A 24,311-nucleotide genomic window follows, 5' to 3' on the forward strand; every position below is an offset into this window, starting at 1 on the left:
CCTCATCCAAACCACCCATTTAACATCCAGTGCTAGCTACAAACCCTACTCTCTACTTTCCCATCACTTGATATATTTGGCAATTTGTACTCCTGGATTTTCTTTCCGGAAAAGGCATATTAGCACTAGAGCAGCTTCTATGGTGAAGCTTATGTTTTCTCAACAAAGTTGCCCATAAACAGAATTCTTACCGAATGAGTGTTCTTTTGGTTTCCACAGACTTTAATAAAATCTTGCCCTATATTTAGTTTATTGAAGCAGACTTGAGGCAGAAACTGGAGCACGCCAAAGAAGTAACTGAAGAAGCAAAAGAAACCTTGAAGGACTTTACTGCTCAAAGTACAAACGTGGAGAAGTTCATCAGCGACAGAATGGAGTGGCTGATGAAAGTGGAAGAGTCCCTGCTGAGCTGTGCCCAAGCCAAGACGTGTAAAGGATTAAAGAAAGTCAAGGTAGGTGCTGGGCTCAGTGAGTACTTCTGCTGGAGTAGTGCTAGTGGTTCTCCTGTCTGTGACAGCTATAATGAGAGGTACAGCCTCTGTTTTTAATTACCCGTATTGACAACCAACTAATTCAAGATACTGGGCACAGAAAGGAAGCAACAGGTGAAGAACTGGGCACAGGTGTTAAGAAAGAGGAGATGGATAATCCGAAAACAGAAAGTGCATGCTGTGGTGCCTGCTCAAAGGTCGTGCTGGTTTATATACGCACATATATGTGTATACATGTTGCATAGTTATGTATGCATATTTGTAAAAAAGTGAACCTATAGAAACATTAGTTCATTTTCCATCAATATTCAAGCTTGAATGCCAGATAGAATTTTTATTATCTAATGGTTTTTTATAGTCGGTCTGACTGCTATCATCCACAAAATGCCATAATTTTGAAAAAGAAAAATAGTACAGAAAACTTTCCATGTCCCCTGACAGTATTTATTCTTGACACTCCCTGTCAACTGTATATGTCAGATATGCAGAGTTAATTTTTTAACACATGTACATAGTCTATTTGTCTTTTGGCATATTTTCTTACTATACTTAAGGACATAATTTTTTTAAATTAACTATTGGTGGTATTGGTGTGGCCTGTGGCCTTAATCAAAACCTCAATGACACATTGAGGAATATGATATTTCTCCTGCGGGGGCCAACACCAAGTTCATAGACTTGGACTGAAATCCATATGGAACTATTCAATTTGCTTGAAATGTTAGACTAAACCCAAATTCTAGCTACTTCCCAACAGCTGCTGATAAGGAGAACCAGGAAAACTTCCTGAAGAATAAATAGGGACCCATCACAAACGTTCAGAAACCCCCACCTATGTGTACATACCCAGAGCACATTTCACGGGTAGCACATTCAGATTGAAAAGATTGCTATGGTCAAATTATTGCCCTGTGTCTTTTGAGTCTCTTTCTAATGAATACCCTTCACGGTATACTTTTATTCCATAGGATATAGAAAAAGAACTTCAAAGTCAGCAAAGCAACATCAGCTCTACCCAAGAGAACCTCAACAGTTTGTGCCGCAAGTACCACTCAACAGAGCTGGAGAGGCTGGGCCGGGCAATGACAGGCCTGATAAAGAAGCACGAAGCTGTAAGCCAGCTGTGCTCTAAAACTCAGGCCAGCCTGCAGGATTCTCTGGAAAAACATTTCAATGGTGAGGCCTGCCGGACCTTACCGTGGGTAATTGTTTATGAGAACAAGTCCAAACTAAATGCTGCCTGGAAACTGCCAGGAAAAGTTGGAGGAAACTTTAGAGAATGATAGCATTTTTAAATTCATTTCCAAATTAAGATTTGAGCAGCAGAAACACTGTACTGGGGGCTTTTACCCTACACAGAATTCTTCTCCTTTCCCCCCAAGAAAGCAGTGTTCACCATTTTGATGATTCTGAATTTCATCTGGATTTTCTACATATTAAATTATGAATGCAGAGAATTACTTCTGCTTTTCAAGTGGCCCAGAGTCACTGATGAAATTGGGAAGATTTTAGTGCTAGGATGAAGTGACACAATAAACTTGGAAGTTAGGAAAGACCGTCAACTGCCAGCCATAAGTGAGGAAACTGCTCACACCCTGTGCTTCTGCTTCCGGGCAGCAGTGCCACGTGCTGATGTGAACGCCCAGCAGCTCCCTCAGGTGATGTGGTAGAGAGAGGAAACGGCCCACGCCTGTGCCACAAAATTGTCTTTAGGCAGGAAGAGTGGTACATGCCTGTAATTCCAGGACTCTGGGAGGCTGACAGAGGCAGGAAGATTGTGAGTTCAGGTCCATCCTGGGCAACTTAGTGACCCTATCTGAAAATAGCAGATAAAAACAGACTAGGGGTTGGCTCAGTGTAAAAGCCCTGGTTTCAATCTCCAGTACTGGAAAAAAAATATCTTCAGTACTCCAGAGCATCTCTAATCTTGACTTCTTACATAGTCATTACCCAAAGAAGGAAGCATGATGGGAAATTCCAAGAATATAAATTGCCATTCAGCCTCTTCTCTAATTTTCCAGTTCTGCCACACACAGTAATGGTTGTAGAGCATGCTGTATATTTCCTACATTATCATTTTTTGGAGTAGATTGTAAGGCAGAATGAGATGGGTTGAAGCCCAGAAATAATTCACTGTGGCAATTCTGGGAATGTATTTGGTGTTTTGGACCTCCCTGATTTTATTACCTTTCAAAAGATTCTATGCAGGAATTCCAAGAATGGTTTTTGAGAGCAAAAGCGGCAGCCAAAGAATCATCCCATCGAACTGGTGACAGTAAAGTTCTAGAGGCAAAGCTCCATGATCTCCAGGTATGAAAGCTGACATCCTTCTTCCCCACACAGCACACAGATGCCTTTAGTTCAGAGTAGATCATCCCATTTCTCAAATCTTAATCTATCTCTTCTTTTTCCCTAATAGAATTGGGCTTATTGTGTCAGATGGACCTAGGCAACATGGAAAGTCATTTAGCAAAGAATTTAGAGCTAGAGGATGTCTAGGTCCCTTTGTCTTCCTTTTTGTCAGAGAAACAAATGGTGAAATGGTGAATTTTTTGGAATTCATTCATAATGAAATCCAATTCTTTATGATAGTAAAAATACGAATATTTATATCTATTCTATCACTATGGTGGAGTTTTTAAAAGAGGGAGAAAAATAATAGTGTCTAAATTTTGAGATAAAAATTAATTCAAATTAAAGTGATGGCTATTACAAACTATTTGGATTCTACTGACTATGAGAAAACGTGTAAATTCAAAAAGGAGAAGGTCATTGTATAACAGAGTTAAGAAATTACTTATAGAAGAACAGATTCAAATTAGGTTTGGGATAAGTTTTGGTAGCACCTAATTTGAACAAAGCACTGGGAACTTATTCAACATTAATTATTGTAAAAACATAAAAAGATAATTTTTAAAAAATAACAAGTACCCTGTATTTTGTGGTCTAATGGGTAATGAAAATGATGTCAGTAATTCATTATGTTAGAAGTCAGGGGACAAAGACTGTCGTAGTAAATGGAAGCTTGTTTTGCTGGAGGCATGGTGAATTCAGATATGGAATTGTCCCTTTTAATGCTTGAGACCCATGAATTTCATGAAGAACTCCTTGAATAAAAGTCAGAGTGACAATGAAATGCCACTCTGGAGCTCAGCTAGCACTGGCTCCTGGGATCCTTTGGCTTTGTAGGAGCCGTTCTATGTATAGTTAAAGGAAGTGCATACAAAAAAAAAAAAGAAAGGCCCTTTTCCTGAGGACCTGACTGTGTGTGATGGGTGGGTCAGAGAAGGAGGAGGAGGAGGAGGAGGAGGAGGTGGCCAAACAGAGGAGTATCACAGTACTTCTGAGACATGGAGATCAGGGAGGAATTGAGAATGAGACCATGATGTGGTCATCCTCTTTTCCAGCTCGACACTGTTCTATTTGCTCTCAGTGGCTTCCAGGGCTGGAGGGCACCATCCTTAACCAAGATCCTTGGTTCTGTCCATTCAAATGCTTCATTCTCATCCCACCCTCGTTAGACATTTTTTCTTCTTGGCTTTGTTTTTCTGTGTGTGTACTGTCTCAGCTCAGTATTGTAATGAATGAGCCCATGCACCAGGGTCTCTAAATAATAGCAAATATATTGCATTACCTTTACTTCCTGAAACAGAACATTCTGGACTCCATCAGTGACGGGCAAAGCAAACTTGATGCAGTGACTCAAGAGGGACAGACTCTGTATGCACATCTGTCTAAACAAATTGTCAGCAGCATTCAGGAGCAAATTACAAAGACGAATGAAGAGTTTCAAGCATTTCTGAAGCAGTGCCTTAAAGACAAGCAGGCTCTCCAAGACTGTATTTCTGAGCTGGGGAGGTAGGTTGTTCTGTTAAACGTAGATTTCATTACACACAGAGAAAAGGACTATGTGAACAAGCATAAATTTGAAATTGTGAGTTTAAATTATACTGATGTTTGACCTACCTTAAGTACGTGCTCATTCTAGTACAATAATCAATTGCTCAGACTTTATTTTCTATATATAAAAAGAGATTATGTTCAGCAGTAATTGTAAATGACATGTTGCATGCAATTTTCATCTATTTGGCTAATTTTCTTCTCTTTGGCAAGATTTTAGTGCTTTGATACAACCAATTTTAGGTGATCCAAGATTTTTCTTATGTCCACTTCTGCTTAGATAATATCATGGCAGAAAACAATAATACACTGTGGATCAAGGTTCCAATCAATAATGTATATCAATGAGGGTGAATATCAAACTAGAAGAAAAAAATCCTTATGAGAAAAGATGTCAGTATGATCAAATTGCCTTTTTAGTTGCCAGCTAATTTGCCTTACACGTGTCCAGGTTTCTGGGAGAGCTTCTACTATCATCAAAATTTAGAGCTTTTGTGTCAAATTCAAATTCCCTTAAGAAACAAAGACATAAAAAACACTTCCCCTTCTTTCCCTGGGGTTGTACAGGCCCCACTTATCCACTGGCACCAATTTAAGAGTCTTTGTACTCAGACACACAAAGCTAAGTGTGAGTTGACATGAAACTGTAATCATACTGTCTGTTACCAGTTATGAGATAGATTTAGTTAGGTAAGGTCATCTTTCCCTGCTTGTATCTCAAAACATAATACCATGACTTGTCAACTTTGTTACTGAAACAAGTAAAAATTTGAACAGGCTTATTGTTGATTTTTCTTCAGCATTTAAAATTTCATGGGATCTTAATTGCCATAAAAAGACATAGTGATCTCAGCTATTAGAATTTACTATGATAATGAGCACAGCAGAATTTCTCTAGATTATTTTTCTTTTCTTCAGCTTTGAAGATCAACACAGAAAACTGAACTTATGGATCCATGAAATGGAAGAAAGGTTAAATACAGAAAATGTGGGAGAGAGTAAACAGCATCTTCCTGAAAAGAAAAATGAAGTTCATAAAGTTGAAATGTTTCTTGGAGAACTTCTGGCTGCTAGGTATGGAAGCAAAAAATAGAATGGGTCTTTTACCTGCTGTTATGTTTTCAACTGCTTGGTGGTTTGGTTTGGTTTGGTTTGGTTTGGTTTGGTTTGGTTTGGTTTGGTTTGGTATGGTCTGGTCTGGTCTGGTCTGGTCTGATCTGATCTGATCTGGCTTGGTCTGGTCTGGTTTGGTGTTGATGATGATTATTCCTGTCCCTGAATGACTAGAATACAAGATGTTGCTACTGCTCTTTTTATAGCAGTGTGTCATTCTCAGACTGCAAGATAGAAATAACGAGCTAATGTGCATATGAGTGTCACCTCATTGCTGAAAAACTTGGGCAGGTCCCTTACCTACTGTAACTACATTTTTTCTTTTAAACACAGTGTTGGTAATACTGTGTTTTCCTTTTTGGGGTTGTTTTGAGGACTGAATAATATAATGTGAAGCAAATAGAAAGAGAATACCTTAAATTTACAATAACACTAAAGATACAAAATTAGTGCGGTAGACTTCAACTTCCTCTAATTCTTCACACATTTCATGCTCTAGTTACATTTCCTGTGCACTCATCCTCATAATATTCTTAATGAAGCAAAAGGATGTGGTCATTTTATCCAGCTTTGCTTTGATTCCTCTTCTCTACTGCAGTCTTTCTCTCTTCATTCTTTCCCTACTGAGAGGGCAAGCCAGGGTTTCTTTCTCAGGTAAAGGCTTCTGATATGTGTGCCTGGCTACTACCCACCTCCACACATTGGTTCCTAAATTCATGCTTCACTCTGGGCACTGCTAGTCGCTTCCTCTCCACCAGAAGAAAGAACAGTCTCCCCCAGGGAAGCACAGCTTCCACAAACAACTGGGCTTCTGGAAATCATCCTCTTAGACAGCAGGAGCACTGGTCTGTGAAGCAGAAGAGGAGAGTGCCTAACTAGTTGCACAGATAAATCAACAATAATTAATTTTGTAAAACTTACCTAATTCAGGTCATGGGCATTTTCTATATCCACCATATCATTTTTATGGTCAGACATGCCTAGTATTCCTTGCCTTAAAAAACAAGCATGTAAACAACTGAACAACAGGACCTCTCCTGACAACTGTTTGTGCATTGCTAGCTAGTTTGATGACCATTATAGAATTCCCCTGAAGTACCATCATGGGAGTATTAGTGATGGTTAACTCTGTTTACTCGATTACCCCAACATCCAGCTAAGTCTTTCAAAATGAGGAACTTCAAATCTTCATCATCTTTTATGCCCCTCATTGGATAGAGAGATATCAGAAAAATGGACTGTATTCATGGAATTAACAAAATAATAGCATCTTTCTATTAACTTTCTGAAAATTATACTATACTTTATTTTGCTTTCCAAACCTTGACTGATGTCTGGATACAATAAAACATAACCAAATCTACCTCTTTTAGTTCTCTAGACATGTTAAGTGACTTTACATATTGTTAGTTTCCATGTATTCTTCATAGACTTCTTCTTACAGTACTTTCCTTTGTGCCTATGTTTTCTGCCATCATTATACTAAAACCCATTGGAGAAAGTGCTCTAACTACCCTTCATCAGATTTAATGTTTTTCTTTGCCCATCATGGTTTTTGTAGTAATTGCAATTTTTTGACCTTGATGGACAGCCATTTTTCTTGAAGTTTTACTCTCTGGTATCCCAAGAGCAGATGATAGGTGATCTTGTACTCAGGATGTTCCCATCAAAATGGCCTCTTTTCCAGTGCATTCTAATGCAGTTTGTTGATCACCCAGGATCTCGTGCTGGGTCACTTGAATTCTTTCACTTGCTCCTTGCTACTCCCAGTCTTCTAGAATTCTTCATCATATTTCTAATGCTTCAAGTATTTTGGGCAAATGTCTCATATGTTTTTAAAGTACCCAGACCTGAGACTCACTGCATTTTCTTTCATGCATTAAACAATTCATCTTATAGTAACAAACATAGTATCTTATCTTGAATTATTATTTAACTTACATTAAGGGGCTGGGGATTTAGCTCAGCAGCACAGCACCTGCCTGGCAAGTGCAACATCATGAGTTTGATACCCAGTACCGGAGAAAAACCAAAAAAAAAACCAAAAAAAAAAAAAAAATTAACTTACATTAATACTTAAGACAGTGTCTTGCCTTGACAAACAGGTTATAAGTATAATAAATATCTTTTAGCATAGGCATATCTCAAGATGGCTCAAAGGATACTGTTTACATAGTAATCACTCAGATAAAAACTTGGACTTTATAGAAGATCTACTTTGTGTTCTTTTACTAGTATTCAGACATTTTACTAGTAGTTAAGACATTTCCTCACTCTAGTCTATACCCCATATTTTCCTGATAAGAATTCTCTAGACTGAAGATTTAGGGTTTGGGAGCCAGGGGATAATGAAATGGTGGTGGTTTTTTGGTACCAGGAATCGAACTCAGGACCTTGCACTTGCCAGGCAGACACTTGTACCACTGAGCTACATCGCCAGCCCTGAAATAATGGTCACAGGTACAAAATCTGAGTTAAACAGGAAGAAGGTGGTTTCGTTCTTTTTAGTATAATTTAACAGCATGGTGAATATAGTTTGAAATGGAATAGTGTACATCCAAAATTGGTATAAGAGTAAATTTCAAACGCTCTCACCACAAAAACATGTTAAGTATTTAAAGTGATCAACATGTTAATCTGCTTAATTTAATTATTGCATATCATATTCATATGTTATAACATCACTTTATACCATAATTATAGACAATTATGAACTGTCAACTTAGAATGAAAATAGCTACAGTAAATGGTTGTCCAAGTTGCACTTAAGCAACAAACAAAAACAAAATTCAGAACTCTAAAATAAAGTAGCAAGCTACATGATGATTATGCTTTTTCCTTGACCTTAGTAACATAAATCCAAGGACAGATGAACACAATACTCAAGATTACAGCAAGGAAAATCATGACACATCTACAAAGGCTTTTGAAAGAAATTTTTTTTTACTTTGTTTGCTTCACATTGTGTTGGGTTCTAGGGATCGAAGATGCATGTCATAGCCCTGGCTTTAAAAAGATGACAGCTTTGTGGACTGAGAAAGATATGTTAGGTGAGAAATCAGGACCAGGAAGAGAGGGCATATGAGGGGAGCCCTGCCCTGGCATCTCTCCTGAGTTGTTGTGAGCGCTCCTTGGGGATTTACCTTGAAGGAAAACCAGGCAAGAAACGAAAGAGCAGAAGGCTGTTCCCAAAGGCAGAGCCTCCACATACTGTGAGGCATTGCTTAACAGTGCAATCCTGAGAACCACATCATTAAGTGACTTTGTCACACACCAGAGAGTAGACTTATGGAAACTAAGATGCTACAGTGTGCCTAGGTGGTGGCATCTTATGGTGTCACCATTGTATATGTGGCCCACTGTTGATCAAGACAACTTTATGTGGCACATGCAGTGTATATTCTAAATAGCAGAGTGTTTTAGGAATTGCAGGGAACTTGTCACAAATAGAACACTGGATAGGAATGGAGAGACGCTAGGAATGAGCCTGGAGAGGAAGCAGGGCCCATTTTCTGAGCTGAACTCTTGGTGAGATGGTCAGCTCTGTCACTGCTACTTGGACCCAGACACAGCATGGGTTGGATCATTTCCACCAGCGGCCATTAACTCCATTAAGAGAAAGCATAAGAGAACACACATGTCCAGCCTGGTTCCCAGCATCTTAATTTTAAAGGCATGTCAGCCGCGAGCCTTTGTCTGGTTCCTGTTCCAATGTCAACAATCATCTGTCACTCCCCTGTACTCCGGAATGTCAGAATTAAATTTTTTTCCTGTTCCTTTTTTAGAGAGTCTCTCGATAAACTTTCCCAGAGAGGGCAGCTTCTCAGTGAGGAAGGCCACGGTACAGGGCAGGGGGGCCGTCTCGGCTCCCAGCTCCTCACCAGCTACCAGAACCTGCTCAGGATGACCAAGGAGAGACTACGGAGCTGCCAGCTTGCTCTCCAGGAGCACGAGGCGCTGGAGGAAGCACTCCAGGACATGTGGTCCCAGGTGAGAGATGTCCAAGACAGGCTGGCCTGTGCAGAAAGTACCCTTGGGAGCAAGGAGACCTTGGAGAGGCGGCTGTCACAGATACAGGTATGTTGGGCAGACAGCTGCTCACAACTGCTGGAAAGCAACTGGATTAGATTCATAGGGGTTTGAGTTTGTCCTAATCCTTCTGGGAGCCTTTAAACAAGGGTTGTGTGGATAAAATGGAGAAATCCGTGAAAAGGATACAAAGGGGACATTTTTCTCTTGCAAAGGAACAATTTTGTTTGAATACCATTACAATTATTTTTAATGTAGTTGAGTTAAATAATCAGCAAACACTGAGAACCTACTCTGTCTGGGTCCTATGCAAGTTGCTAGGAATGCAGAGGTGTGGTTAGTCCGTGTTTTCTAGGAGTTCATGGTTTCATAGGAGAAACCAACATGTAAATCAGTGTTTGTAGGGCTGTGATGGAAGCAAACAAGGCTGTGCAGATAGCAGACCACCAACCCAGACTAGAGGTGATGTAGATCACGGACTTATTTATTTTTCTCCTTGCTGAGATAAAATACCTGACCCCCAGAGTTAAGGAGGAGAGATTTATTTGGCTTACAGTTTATAGAAGCTTCAGTCCATAGTCAACTGACTCCAAGGCAGGACAGCGGGTAGGAAAGCATCACAGAGGAGAAACAGTCCACGGCAAGCAAACAGGTGAGACTACATCAACCCTCTTTCTGTCCCTTACATTCTACGTAGGCTACCTGCCCTAGGGCAGGTGTAGCATTCACACCCTTAGTCCTGGCCAGAACTATGCCAAACTAATCAGTGGGCTGATTTAGTAATCACACACCCTTGCTCCTAGCACTGCACACTCTAGGTCCAGCTACTTCTGAAAAGCCCCTGCTGTGACTGCATGAGGTTTTCAGGGAACATCTAGGCACAAGCCATAATAGCCACCCTAAAAAGTATGAATCTTGGGGGCTGGGGATTTAGCTCAGTGGCAAAGCGCCTGCCTGGCAAGCGCAAGGTCGTGAGTTCAGTTCCCGGTACCGGAGAAAAAACAAAAAACAAACAAACAAACAAAAAAGTATGAATCAGCCAGGCATTGAATGTATGGGAAGGTTAAGGTTTCACTCTTTGAAACCAATCAATACAATTATCATTTCTGGGCTAGGGGGCCAACATTTTCTAAGAATTTAAGTTGGAGCTCATATTTGACTCCAGGACTCCCTGGTATCTAACACTGAAGTGAAATGTGATATTGCAGTTGGGCCCATAGTTGGTTGATATTTTTTGATGGTAAGATGTTCCTTATCTTAATTTTCATGAGAAACATAGCCATTTTTTAAAAACAGCAGAATATTTTCATGCTCCTACTGACAAATATTATTTCTCCTTTCCCAGGATATTCTCCTTATGAAAGGTGAAGGAGAAGTCAAGTTGAACATGGCCATCGGCAAAGGGGAACAGGCCATGAGAAGCAGTAACAAGGAAGGTCAGAAGGAGATTCAGGCTCAGCTACAGACCCTTAAGAACACATGGGCTGAGATCATGAGCACTTCTGTTCATGCTCAGAGGTACAGAGTTTATTTTAATATGTATTTGCCCACATAAAACCCAGTGACTTAGTAAATGATGGACCAGTACTGAGGTGCCCTAGGGTAGAGTTACTAACCATGTTATTTTGGCATGTTGTATCCATGCCTGCCCCTGCCTACATTGCATTCTCCAAAGGGTAAAGATTGTTTAAATTTACTAGCTTGCTTTGCTTCTGTGTTTTTGTTTTATTTTTAAAATGTTTGCATCTCCCCATTAACATCTTGCTGGGAATCTTGCCCATATCATGGGCTCTAAAAGTACTTCAAATCATTGAAGCAAAGGCTATGTGATTCTTTAGTAATACTTAGCTTTTTAAAGGAACATATGGGAACTATGTTGTTAGCAACTATTGAGCTTTAGCTTAAATCTGTTCTTTAACCAAAAGTAAGATCACTCCCATTGGGATTGTAGGAAACACAGTGGAGGGACACAGAGAGCTAACATCCTATAAAGTGTGGGACATCCTCACCAAACCAAAAATCAGCCCATGCAGACACCTGTAGAGCTTTTGCAGTATCACAAAATCTCACTCATGTGTGGACTCGAAAAAGTTCACCTCATAGAAAATGTAAGTCGAGTGTACAATGGTAGTTACCAGAGGCTGGAGAGAGCAGGGTTAGGAAGAGATGGGAAATGGCATTCTATAGCAGCCTCCTAGAGCACCAGCTAAACTTTCCAACATTTGGCAATAGGACAGCTTCACAAAATTTTATAAGAATGTGAGCAAATATTTTTCAGATATTAGAACAAAAAATTAAATACAAGAATCAGATCCAGATCTTTTATGCTCCCATTTCAAGAAGTTAAATTTGACAGCTAAATATTGAGCAGTAGCAGTATTCAAAATATTTTGTTAAAATAATGAAAAAGAAAGAAAATAGATTTTACCCTCTAATTGCTCAGAGGCTAGGGTAGGTTGGAGGATACATTCCAGAAAACTCTGACCCAGGTGGTGTGATTCAGAGTTTTCAAGAGACATGGCGTGGGTGTGAAAGAATGCAGGTCTGGTGGCTTCTGGAGAAATGACATTGACTCTGAGTTTTTAGAAAATTCTTTTAGGAAAGGGTACAACTCTAAGATTATATGATGAGGTTCCAACTGAGGCCAAAGTAGCAGTTTGAGCAAATGTTGGAAGTTTGTTTACAAAATCCTAACTCAACATGTATGTGAGGATTGTTAGGGCAGTCATTGACGATAGCTTTAGAAGAGTTTGTAAAGCTCAATTTTGGGTCACTTGTCAGAATGCTAATCTGGAAAGCATTTAATCTGAGAATCCAGAAAGCTAGTTACTTCACTATTATGTTTGTGACTGTATATATTTTTTACATTATAAATACATTGAGCCTTCATTCACTCACGCATATAATACAAAGCATCAGCTTGTGTGTAGATTATGTATGTGTGTGTGTGTGTGTGTGTGTGTGTGTGTGTGTGTGTGTGTGTGTAGGTATGTAGCCCTAAATGAAAACCAATCTAGTGATATTATTTATGCAGAGAGATTACCTTGAATATTGAACTGCAGACAAAATATAATTGCCATCCGATTTTATAATTGCCATCTAATCCCAACAAACTTAGTAATTGATATATACTTATACTTAATGAAATTGAACTGATGTTTCCAGTGTTGAGTTTTCACAGCATGGCATGCAGATTTCTCTGTCCTCTTAAGGCACCCAGCATGCAGAAGGCAGATCTCCAGCTACATGTCTGACTACCATGTCTTACTTCAGCTTATAGCATTGATTTACCCAGTGTGAAGGAGCTGTGCTCTGGGTTTAATGGATCAGAGAACTATGCTCTCCCTGTACTCATAACAGTTTCATTCCTTACAATAGTATTCCCTGAAATAATTTATATGAGTATAATGGCCGGGTAGGGTTTTGTTTTGGCTTGGTTGAGGTCTTGGTAGTGCTAGGGATGAAACCCAGGTTTCAGGGGTCTGGGGATTTAGCTCAGTGGCAAAAAGCGCCTGCCTGGCAAGTGCAAGGTCGTAAGTTCGGTTCCCGGTACCGGAGAAAAACCAAAAAAAAAAAAAAGAAACCCAGGGCTCTGTGCATGCCAGACAAGCCCTCTACCACTGAGCCACATCCCCAGCCCATGGATGTAATGATCTTGTGATTGAATTTTGTTAGTAATATCAAGTTAACCCATTTTAACAATACATGGTATTAATTCTAGTACTCTAGAGTCAGTGCTTAGCCAATGGAATGACTACCTAGAGAGGAAGCACCAACTAGAGCAGTGGATGGAATCCGTGGATGAAAAACTAGAACATCCTTTACAACTGCAGCCAGGCCTGAAGGAGAAGTTCTCCCTGCTGGACCATTTTCAGTCCATCGTCTCTGAGGCAGAAGATCACACCGGAGCTCTGCACCGTCTCAGCGCCAAGTCTGGAGAGCTCTATGAGAAAACTCAGGATGAGTCCTTCAAGGAAACAGCTCAAGAGGAACTGAAGACACAGTTTCATGATATCATAACTGTGGCCAAGGTCAGTGCCTTATATCCAAGAAAGGCTTCAAAGCCTGGGGAGAGAGTAAGCTAAGGGTCAAGCCTAGTGTACACACCTATGATCCCAGCACATAGGAGGCTGAGGCAGGAAGATCCTGAGTTTAAGACCAGCCTGGACTACATAGTGAGAGTGGATTAAATTATAGGTGACCTGGGTGCTCTGAAACTATTTTTGTTTTATTTTATTTTGTAGCTAGGTATTAAAAATTGCTTCTCACCTGTATTTGTGAATGCAGATATACTTTTCTCTTTCTGCTATCTTAGATTATTCATTATTTTCTATCCTTTTGTACTTTGTCAGTCAATTCATCTCATTTCTATGTAAGATTCTGAAACATCAAATATCAGTGTTTAAAGTACTTTTTCTTGTGCTGCACATTTGTTTTATTAAATGCAAGTTTACTTACCCCTTGACTTCAGTCATGTGTTCATTTCCTATTTTAGTAACAACTGCCTTTTCCTATTCTCCAAATACAGACTAATTCACTTATTCCATTCTCTGAATGAATCTTTATTTGCATCCATGATTTTTCTTATGGATTATTGTGACCAGCATAGAAATCAAGAGAGAACTTTGTTAGCTTTTTTCTTGCTTTGGTTTGCTTTTGGGAACTCTGTTGTATGGATATTACAACCATTAATAAATGTGCTTGTTTATCTTCATTTTTAGCAAAGCTGGAATCTTGGCCTTGACACTTTTCGGTTATATGACTTTGAGCACGTCACTTACCTCTGTAAACTTGCCTATCCTTCTCTGTGTGGCAGTGACAGGTCTGCGTCACAGAAGTGTCACACACATGGCAGGAGTCAATGAGCGAATGTGTTCAAAGAGCTGAACAGAATGCGCTACACCAACCTAACATAAATAATTCCTTAAATAACAAGAATAGTTTTCGTAATTGTAATGAACTGGGTTGTCAAGGATACTAACCAAATTTTAAGCGTAGCTTTTTATGCTAACAATACACTAAGAAGTGATCTGCTTCTTCAAAACCTTAGTTCAAGTGTTATAGTTTCTCTTTTAAGTGTTAAACTCAGAGAAAATTTAAGAACAAGAATGAAATCTTCGGAGATACATTCAGTGACCTGTCAGGCCTGTCATCCTATATGTCAGGCCTGTCATCCTATCTGGTTTCATGTTCTTAGTAATGGTTGTTAAAGTAGCTTTTTCTGTTTACCAGGAAAAAATGAGGAAAGTGGAAGAGATTGTGAAAGACCACCTCATGTATTTAGACGCGGTCCATGAATTCACCGATTGGCTCCATTCAGCGAAAGAAGAACTCCAGAGGTGGTCAGACATGTCTGGGGATTCATCAGCCACCCAGAAAAAGTTGTTAAAAATCAAGGTCAGAAAATGGGGGCCGGGAATTATATAGCTCAGTAGCACAAGCACCTGCCTGGCAAGTGCAAGGTCCTGAGTTTGATTCCCAGTACAAAGAAGAAAAAAAAAAAAAGGAAATGGACTGATATTCTACATTTATTGCACGGGCTCTGGAGTACAGATAGCATGCTTGTGATAAGAATTCAGTGTACAAGATGCTGTCATTTGAATAATTTCCTTTTTGGCTTTAGTTGGTTTTTATTGAGTCATGCCTCAGTCATTCTAAACATAAACAAAATTATATAAAAGAATTCAGAGAACTTTGCACTTGTGAGCAAAAGGCAGCCTTGTCTGTACGCGAGTGTGATTGTTGCTATAGTATAATGCTAAGAAATAGATGCCAGGGTGCTGGGCCAACAAAACCAATGCAATGATAACTCACTGTGCTCGCCTGGAGTGCAGGCTATGGAATCAGAGCAAGCCATTCTGCATCCTGCCTCTCCTGATTTTCTAGCTGTGTCTTTGAGTGAGCTACTCTAGATAGTGTTTTCAAGCTTCACCTCTTAATTGGAAGGAGAAGGAAGGAGGAATTACAACAAAACTTTCCAGAGAGTTGTTTTAATGATAATTAGATTACACATATGCAATATTTATAATTGTGCCTGCCACATAGCACGCTAAACAAAGAAGCCCAGTGAAGTTAGCAAATGAAGAATTCACTGGCCGTGAGGTGACAAGGTGAGGAAAGGTCAAAGGTGAAGCTCACATCTTTAACCAGAGCAATAAAGCTATCATTACCTGAGGAAAATAATTGCATGCAGAGAAGCCTCACAGAGGGGTAAACAGAAAGGAGCTGCTGCAAAAAGGAAGACAGAGACCGACAGAGACTGACACTTAGCTCTTTGGCAACCACTCTGAGAGTCATTTCCACAGCAAGGTCTGAGAGGACCAAATTACATGGCTTTAAGAGGGGATGCAGTGGCTGGAGGTGGGAGGAATAGATAGCAAGGATGAACCAAGCTTTGCAAAGTTAATTTGAGGGGCCGGGCATATAGCTCAGCGGCACCACACCTGCCTGGCAAGTGAGAGGTTGTGAGTTCAATTCCTGGCATACCAAAGTTAATTTGATAAAGTAAGATAATTATTTGGAAAAGCTACTCTTCGGGCTGCCAATGGTCTCTCTCTGAAAAGACTTTATAAAGTGCTTCTGATGCATGGAAATATAAGAGAATGAATTAAAGAAAAGCAATTGGAATTTAGGAAGGAGAAAGCAAAGCTGATCAGAAGCTGCCCCTTTGAAGTTCAGTCCTGCCTAAATACACACTGATAGTGGACAACCTTGGAAGAAATATAGAAAGCGTGTGCTCTGTTTTGGGACCCCTGGCCAGTCCTAACCCCAGGAATAACCACCAGGGAGAGGCAGCTCTAAGGCTTGATATGTACATGGATGAAGATAGGAATACTTGCATGTGTGTACACGTAGATAATATTCTGAAATAGTTCAAGTGCAAGATGAGAGAATATATGTATAAACCATTTGGAAATACCTCATAATAATGATGGTTTCATTCAAAATACAGATGAGTAGAATTAGTGATTATAAATATTGATCCACTTTTATGCCAAAGAAAACTGGGCTGAGACACAAGAGTATTCTGGTTAGCATTTCAATGGTTCACACGTCCTGAACTCCAAACTCAAAATCACTCATTAAGGCACAGTATCAATATTTAGATTGATTTGTGAAGCATGTCACTTTTTAAAAGCTATAATTTTCTGTATCAGTTCACTAATTACTATATGCAGTGATAAACAGGATGGATTTTAGAGTCCTGCTGCTAAAAGAAGTTGACTATATAAAACGCTGTGTAAGGATACACTTATATACATGTAAAATTGCATCTTTCACTTGAGCTTTGGACTACTTCATAGTACTTTCAAAGGATGGACACTAAACTTTGGCTCTGTTGTATATAATTATGAGAGGATATATTTATTTTAATCTAATTAAATGAAATGCAAACTGTATTATTAAAAAGTTAGGATATCTTTATGCCTAATATAATTTATGAAGAATGTATCATCCTTATCTAAAATTTTCATTTAATCCCCAATTGATTTTCTTCTTGAAGTTTTTTTCTCTAATTGTCATCATTTCCTTCTATTTAATGCAGAAGTGATATAATTTTGTATTACAATCATAACAAAATTCTGGCTTTAGCAATAGATACGTAAATATATGAGTAACAGTTGATTATTTCAGCAAGAAAAATTTCAGTCTAAGAAATCTATTCTCAGAAAGAAATTCCGCTGATTACCTACTTACCAATGCATATTATAATTTTATCTCATTGTCCTCTATAGCGTGTGTACCTCCAGATTAAAAATAGTATCTAAATTGTTAAATCTCTAGTATTTTTTTTTTAACTAAAAATAATAGTCCTAGACAAACCCAGTCTACAGATTACTTTAAATTTGAATGAAGTCAGTCTGTGGATTATTCATTTTAGTTGCTTTCAAAACATTTACTGAGGCACTAAAGTATTTTCGTTCAGGAGGGCTCCTTCTTCCAATGTGATGGGTCAGCTTGATGCTGGCAGAACAGAAATGCAGTTTAAGCCACCATCCTGTGGAAGAAGACGGTAGTGGGTGGTGAGGATGAGCAGAACAGGGTTCGGTGATCCTTGTTCACCAGTCCTTCTACTTCGGACATACAGATTTGCTTATTTACAGGCACCATGCACCATGGGCAAACACTGAGGTCACTACCGAGACATTTCCCATTTTCCATCAGGGCGTGGGTCCAGGGTGCTTGCTGGTCTGTCCCGTGCTGTAGCTTCCTGGGGTATCGTGCCACAAGCCTGGACGCTCACAGTGTTAACTCCCTGCTATTATAACTGGGGAGTGGGTGGCTGCACGGACCCTGGCTCTTTGTGCACACTTGCTCAAACTTCCCAGTGGGACGGAGTCCCTTTTGCACACATTTGAAAACTTGCAGCCTAGTGACTCACAGCCTCCTTGGTTTCTATGGCGATATTCCATTACAGGAGCTGATAGATTCCAGAGAGCTAGGAGCAGGCCGCCTGGGCCGAGTGGAGTCGCTGGCCCCCGGAGTGAAGCAGCACACAGCTGCCAGTGGGTGTGAGCTCCTGCACACGGAGATGCAGGCCCTGCGAGCTGACTGGAAGCAGTGGGAAGACAGCGTATTCCGAACACAGAGCAGCCTGGAGGAGCTGGTCAGTCAGATGGCCCTTTCGGAGCAGGAGTTCTCAGGCCAGGTGGCCCAGCTCGAGCAGGCCCTGGGACAGTTTGGTGCCCTCCTGAAAACCTGGACTCAGCAGCTGGCCCTCCTGGAAGGCAAGAACACGGACACTGAGATAGTGGAAGCCTGGCACGCAGGGCGAGTAAGTTGGCTTTCTCTTTCCTAACAGTGGTAATGATAGGAAAAAAATATATTTGCCTCTCGTGGTTGTTAAAAAAAAAGCCTTTGCTAACAAAAAACATACAAACTCCAGGCTTGGAAGAAGTATCTATCTGATGAAATTTGCGAAGGCTGATCTTTTTCCTTTTCTTATAAATCAAACTTTGGGAAAAGTTAACATGTGGGAGAAAAGAGTCATTATTTCCTGAAGGAGACATTATCGTTGGTAGAGACATTTTCCTCTCCTTCTTATGGTGCAAGAGTTTGTAAGAGTGCACGGAGCCATTCAGAGTGAAAAAAATGGCCCGTGGGCAGAGGAATAAATAGACAGAGAGTCATAGTTGTTTTCTTGCCAGTTAACTATTTCAAACAAATAAAAGATTGAATTTTTAGCTTTGAAACACACATTTGGTGACCTACTAAAGCATAATTAATAGTTTTCACCGTGACTGGCTCTCTCGTCTGTGCACTTTTGACAGGTGTACTTGAATTAGCCAGTTAACGTGCATTAACATAACAGCTCCGTCATGCTTGCGGGCGCCTTCCTGACCTTTCTTTTTTTCTTTCTTTCTTTCTTTTCTTTCTTTCTTTCTTTCTTTCTTTCTTTCTTTCTTTCTTTCTTTCTTTCTTTTTTTCTTTCTTTCTCTCTTTCAACTAGTAGCAGCTCTTTCAGAATGTGAGAAAGAGAAGCAGGAGAGGGGTTATAAAGAATGGGCAGAAACTTAAAATCTTTTTCCTTTTTCTCATTGTTCACTAGTATCTTTGAAAGCCTCTTCAGTATTTGCAGCTTTCTCCTGCTCTGAGTTGCGGCTGTCTGTAAAAAGAAGTTCAGTAAAGTAAACTTCTCTGCTTCTACTTATGTTACAATCATTTAAAAATAGCTCCCGCCAGTGAGAAAGTCAGGGAGTATTTCTAGCTTTGTCATGGTTTGAGTGAAGCAGTTGAAGTAGATATAGCACACCAAAAAATACAACTCCGTACTCATCTCTTCATGCTATTTATTTATGTTTCCAGGGTTTGGGGTTGGTTGGTTGGTTGATTTTTTGTTTGTTTGGTTTTGGATGTGTTTCTTGGCTTTTAGCTTTACCCACCAGATTAAAGCATAAGCAGTTAGTTCTGTAGAATAGAGACAAAGGATTTGGTAATTGTTTCATGTGATCTGATTATGAAATAAAGTCAGTTACACTGTTTTGGTTCTTTTCGTTTCCCTTTCTTTCCATTCCATCAGCATGAGTGAATTTTTTTTTTCAAAGAAAGATTTGGTTGTACCTAGGTTACGTTACTGTTCTTAGCTGTTGTTATTTCTTACTTTGGTACTATTAACAAGAAATAATAGATGAGAGCTGCAAAACACAGGACAGCACTGTAGTAAATACGGGTTTTTCAGCTCTCACAACCCACAGAAGACAGCCTTCACTTCGGCCTGCAACCACATACGGCTCCAGGGCAATGTTTCTGAGGAGAATAATATATTGCCTGGCAATTTTCATTCTTCATTTCTAGTAATGGCCTTTTATTTAAAATGGAGATAGTACTTCCAATGTAATGAAAGTTTAGGGAAATGTTTATAAGGCAGTAGATTTGCTAAGGTTCTTAGGGCATCATTTTCCTATTGGGGAGGCCTTGTCATTGCATATATTAATCTCTAACCCTTGCAACTATTTACCTTATGCAGTGAAATGCTGGTACTCAAGGAATCTTTTAAAACATAAAAATCAGTGATCTATAAACTACAAAATAGAATGATACAAAACACCTTGTTCAATGCATTTGCAAAACATTCATTTTAACATCTGTTAGATTACCACTGTTGAAATGTAGCAGATCTCTTTAGGAGTATAAAAATATATGCATTCCAGGACTAACTGAATCATAATTCAGTGCAATATTTATATAATGAGAAGATCTACAGAGGTACTTTCGTTTAGGACAAAGTCACAGGCATTTTTTAATGTAAAGTTTTGGCCTCAATTTTTTCACTTTTGATATCACCCAGTTTATAAATGACCACCTTGAATCTCAGTGTTTTTACTTTTTTGGTTTTACTTTTTAGGTAATAAGTTTCCTTAGTTCTTACAATGTTCTCCCTTAAAAAAAACCCAACATGGTGCAAAACAGTTGTTGCGGGTGTAGCATTTGGAGTTTTGAAGAGAAATAGCCTAGTTACAGGCATTTTTCATGATTGCAAATAAAAATCTTTCACACCCTTGGACTCAGAAACTTAGCTGTATGAAGAGAGAACAAAGCAGGAGAACCTCAGCTCTGCTCTCACAGTCGCAGTGCACGTGGGAAGACGAAAGAGTAGGAAACCAATGGGAGCTCCGATTGGGACAAAGGCCGTGGGATTTTGTGTCCTCTGATGGGGAGCTCTGTGGCTGGAAGGAGCAGAGCATCCTTCTAGGAGCCAGTGCTTGGGCTGAATGCTGACTTGTGAGAATTTAAGCGGACAGCTGAAGAGGGGCAACAGCACAAAAGGCCGGCTTGGGAGAAAGGAAACAATGTAAGAGGGAAAACTACAGAGCAGGAGTCGAGTTAGGAGGATACTGTGCTGTCCTAGCAAGAAAGCGTGAAGCGGTAAACCGGGGCCAGAGGCAAAGAGGAAACTGGGTCAAGGGACCAAGATGCAGGCCAGACTCGAACTGGGAATCTGCGGCGTGGAGTGGGAAAGGGAAGCAGGGGGAGAGACCAGGATGGTGCGAAGTCTAGTTGACATCGACAGGAAGACAAGGGCACCACTTCCAAGGATGTGGATGCAGTATAGACCTGTTTGGTTGATGAGGAACATAGTTTCTTTATAAATCTGGGCTGTCTCTCAGTAAATATCTCTAAAAGTATTTATAGCAATAGCAACAGCTATTTGTGTGCTCTATTTACTTATTCATTTTGCTTTAGTGATACCATTATCCACATGGTCTCAAATATCTGGGAATCATTTTCTTACTGATTTTACTGATTTAGCATTTATTAGGGATCCAGAAATTGTGCTGAGTATATGACGTGCATGCTTTTATGTGCTCCATGCAGCAGTCTTTTAAGGAGTGGTATAACAGGGTTGGCCATGGCTTACATTTTGGAGGTGTCCTTGTCAAACCCTAAAACTGTATTTTGGATTAAGTAGGTACAATATTGTGATTATCTGTGTCTCTCATCCATTGAATTGTGAGCTCTAAAAGAATGAGAATTAGACCTTTGTTCACTGGGGGAGGAGGATGTTCCCAGAATCCAGCCAAATGCTTAATACGGAGCAAACATTTACCAAATATTTGATGACTACATGAATGAAATTATGAAATGAATGAAGTACTAGTTAAATCAGATCTGTGAGTTATAAGAAATTCTGTCAGAGATAACTATATACATTTATAACTATATCAAATAAATTGCTGTATATGTTGTTAACCCAAAGTGTTACTTTGCTTTGAAATAATCTCTCTTCACCTTTAAACAATGTATGTGTCTCGTCATGGCCTGGTCAGTCTGCTTTGAAACAACATAGGAAAGTTTCTCTTCTTTTTGTTATCTCACTTCATTTGTCCACTAATCATTTGACTACATTTAATATTAGTGTGTATTCATAGGTAGAAAGGGATATGAATTAACATAAAGCTAATTATATGCTGAGGGGAATCTTGGGAATACACCCCCTTTTCTTTACTGAACTAACAGTGCACACCTCAGTAGTAATTTGTAATGCGGTTTATGCCTGTGTAGTTCAAAAAGATGTGAAGGTCTGATCCTCTGTCTTGTTATTCTGTCAGGAGATCCTGGATGCTCTACAAAAAGCAGAGCCTACAACAGAGGAGCTCAAGTCTCAGCTGAATGAACTTTGTCGATTTTCTAGAGACCTGAGTACATACAGCGGAAAAGTTTCTGGCTTGATTAAAGAATACAATTGGTAAGCATAAACTTCCCTGATGTTCCAAATATTTTTCTTTTTTTAAAAAAAAAATAGCAAGACCCTGTCGCTTAAAGAGTCTTGCTGTGTCAAGCTGGCCTTGAACTTCTGGGCTTAAGCAGTCCACCTGTCTCAAAAGTAGCTGGAATTACAGGTACTGAAGGTGGGTACAGACTCAATTTCAGAGTACTTTCATGTAAAGAAGCTAAGCTTAACACAGTGCAGCTTGCCTGTAGTTCATCTGCTTGGGAGATTGAGCTAGAGGATAATCAATTGAATCATGAGTTTAAGACCAGCCTTGGCTACATAGGACAGAAGAGACCTCTTTTCTTGGAAAAGAAAAGAGAAGGGAAGGGAAGAAGGAAAGGAAAGGAAAGGAAAGGAAAGGAAAGGAAAGGAAAGGAAAGGAAAGGAAAGGAAAGGAAAGGAAAGGAAAGGAAGAAAGAAGGAAAGGAGAGAGAAGAGAGAAAGAGAGGAAGGAAAGAAAAAAAAAGGATCAAATCAAGTAGAAGCTAGAGGCTTTTTAAAATGTTCAGGTGTGATTTCATAATAATATTCATTCATTAAGTATTAACTGCATTACTAAATGCAGAAAATGTATACTGTAAGAACTGCTAATTCTGTTGAACATTATCTTAATCAACTTTATCATTTTCTCCTTTCACTGAATGTTCAAATCACTTTTTCAGTCTCTGTTTGCAAGCATCCAAGGGCTGCCAGAATAAAGAACAGACTTTACAACAAAGATTTCGAAAAGCCTTCAGGGATTTCCAGCAGTGGTTGGTTAATGCAAAAATCACTACTGCTAAATGTTTCGATATACCTCAAAATATTACTGAAGTTTCCACAAGTCTGCAGAAAATACAGGTAAGAATTTTATCAATTAATTCTAATAAAAGTGCTGAAGTAGGTTAAAAGATTCTCTTAGATCTAGGATGACATGTGTATTTTTTTTTTCCTTTTGAAATAAAAAATGTTAACATATGAGTTGTTTCTTCTAAACTAAAACTTCAGCATTTAGGTTTAATTGTAGTGCTAACTCTTTGCAATAAATGAATGTGTTTAGGGGTGCAGTTTAGGCACTCATCTCCAGAAGGTTCACCATCACTGCTCTAGATCTTTTTATAAGTGCATTACATATGAGTTTTTAAAAGTCAAATTTCAAATGAATCCCCCATTGAAACAATTGAAAAGAAATTCATCCATTCATATGCATAAATGCTTGCTGTTTTAGGTATTAATAAAGGTTCTGCAAATAATAAAAGCTATTTTACATAATAATTACTGTGCCTGAGCACTCTAAAGGGGATTGTTATGGTTGACACATTGTGTCAACTTGGAGAGTCTAGAGGTTTGGCTAAGTGACTCAGCATCCTGGGGTGTAAAGGACATGCCCTTCTTGCTCTAAGATGTTGTTCATTGTGTCAATGTGAGAGGTTTACAAGGTTAACTGTGTGAGTGCTGCCCCCTGGGTGGGGTAGCCTGTTTACAACGTAAGGGAGTGAAAGAGGCTGCTTGCTGCCATTTCCCCCCTTTGCTCTTGTTGCTTTGCTATCTTCTGCCTTGAAGCCAGCAAGTATGGACTGAAACCTCCACCAACTGTGAGCTAAATAAACCTTTCCTTCCTTCATTTTGGGCACTGGATATTTTGTCTCAGTAACAAGAGAAAAGTAACCAAGACAGAATTTGGCACTGAGAGTGGGGCTGTTGCTGTGACTATACCTGACCATGTGGTTCAAGAGCCTTTGGAAATGGCTTGTTGGAAGAGTTTGGAAAGGTTCAGAGATGTCGCCTGAAAGAATAGAGCTCAAATGCCTTCAGCTGTTCTGTTTGGGAGATTCTGGTGAGAGCTCAGAAGATCAGAAAGCTGATAGAAACCCTGCCAGTAAAGACCAGGTTCAGGAAGTTTCTGTTGGGAAGGACTTCTTTGGTTGTTGGACTCCAGACAATGTATGTTATGGCTTGGCAAAAACTTTGTCTGCATTTTGCTCGTGTCCAGAAACTTTTCCTAAGACTGAGATTAAGGGCAGCAGCAGACTGATTAATCTGGCAATAGAAATTTCAAGGCAGTCGAATATTGGGGAAGTGGC

General features: G+C 39.5%; 1 protein-coding gene across 3 annotated transcripts in view; it reads left to right on the forward strand.

The window, feature by feature from the left end:
* Syne1 (spectrin repeat containing, nuclear envelope 1) overlaps nt 1-24,311 on the forward strand; it is a gene marked incomplete in the record, with an annotated part of 442,886 nt that overhangs the window by 207,381 nt on the left and 211,194 nt on the right. For all 3 annotated transcript variants that reach the window (XM_013517312.1, XM_013517313.1, XM_013517314.1), the window contains 12 exon segments: nt 249-452; nt 1,460-1,667; nt 2,689-2,801; nt 4,144-4,349; nt 5,310-5,465; nt 9,290-9,581; nt 10,879-11,051; nt 13,255-13,564; nt 14,766-14,930; nt 17,953-18,309; nt 22,085-22,221; nt 22,911-23,088. In XM_013517312.1, the coding sequence (XP_013372766.1) occupies nt 249-452; nt 1,460-1,667; nt 2,689-2,801; nt 4,144-4,349; nt 5,310-5,465; nt 9,290-9,581; nt 10,879-11,051; nt 13,255-13,564; nt 14,766-14,930; nt 17,953-18,309; nt 22,085-22,221; nt 22,911-23,088 (2,499 nt within the window).

The sequence above is a fragment of the Chinchilla lanigera genome, unplaced genomic scaffold, assembly GCF_000276665.1.
Source record: "Chinchilla lanigera isolate Chin_1 unplaced genomic scaffold, ChiLan1.0 scaffold00038, whole genome shotgun sequence".
NCBI classification, from domain to species: Eukaryota; Metazoa; Chordata; class Mammalia; order Rodentia; family Chinchillidae; genus Chinchilla; species Chinchilla lanigera.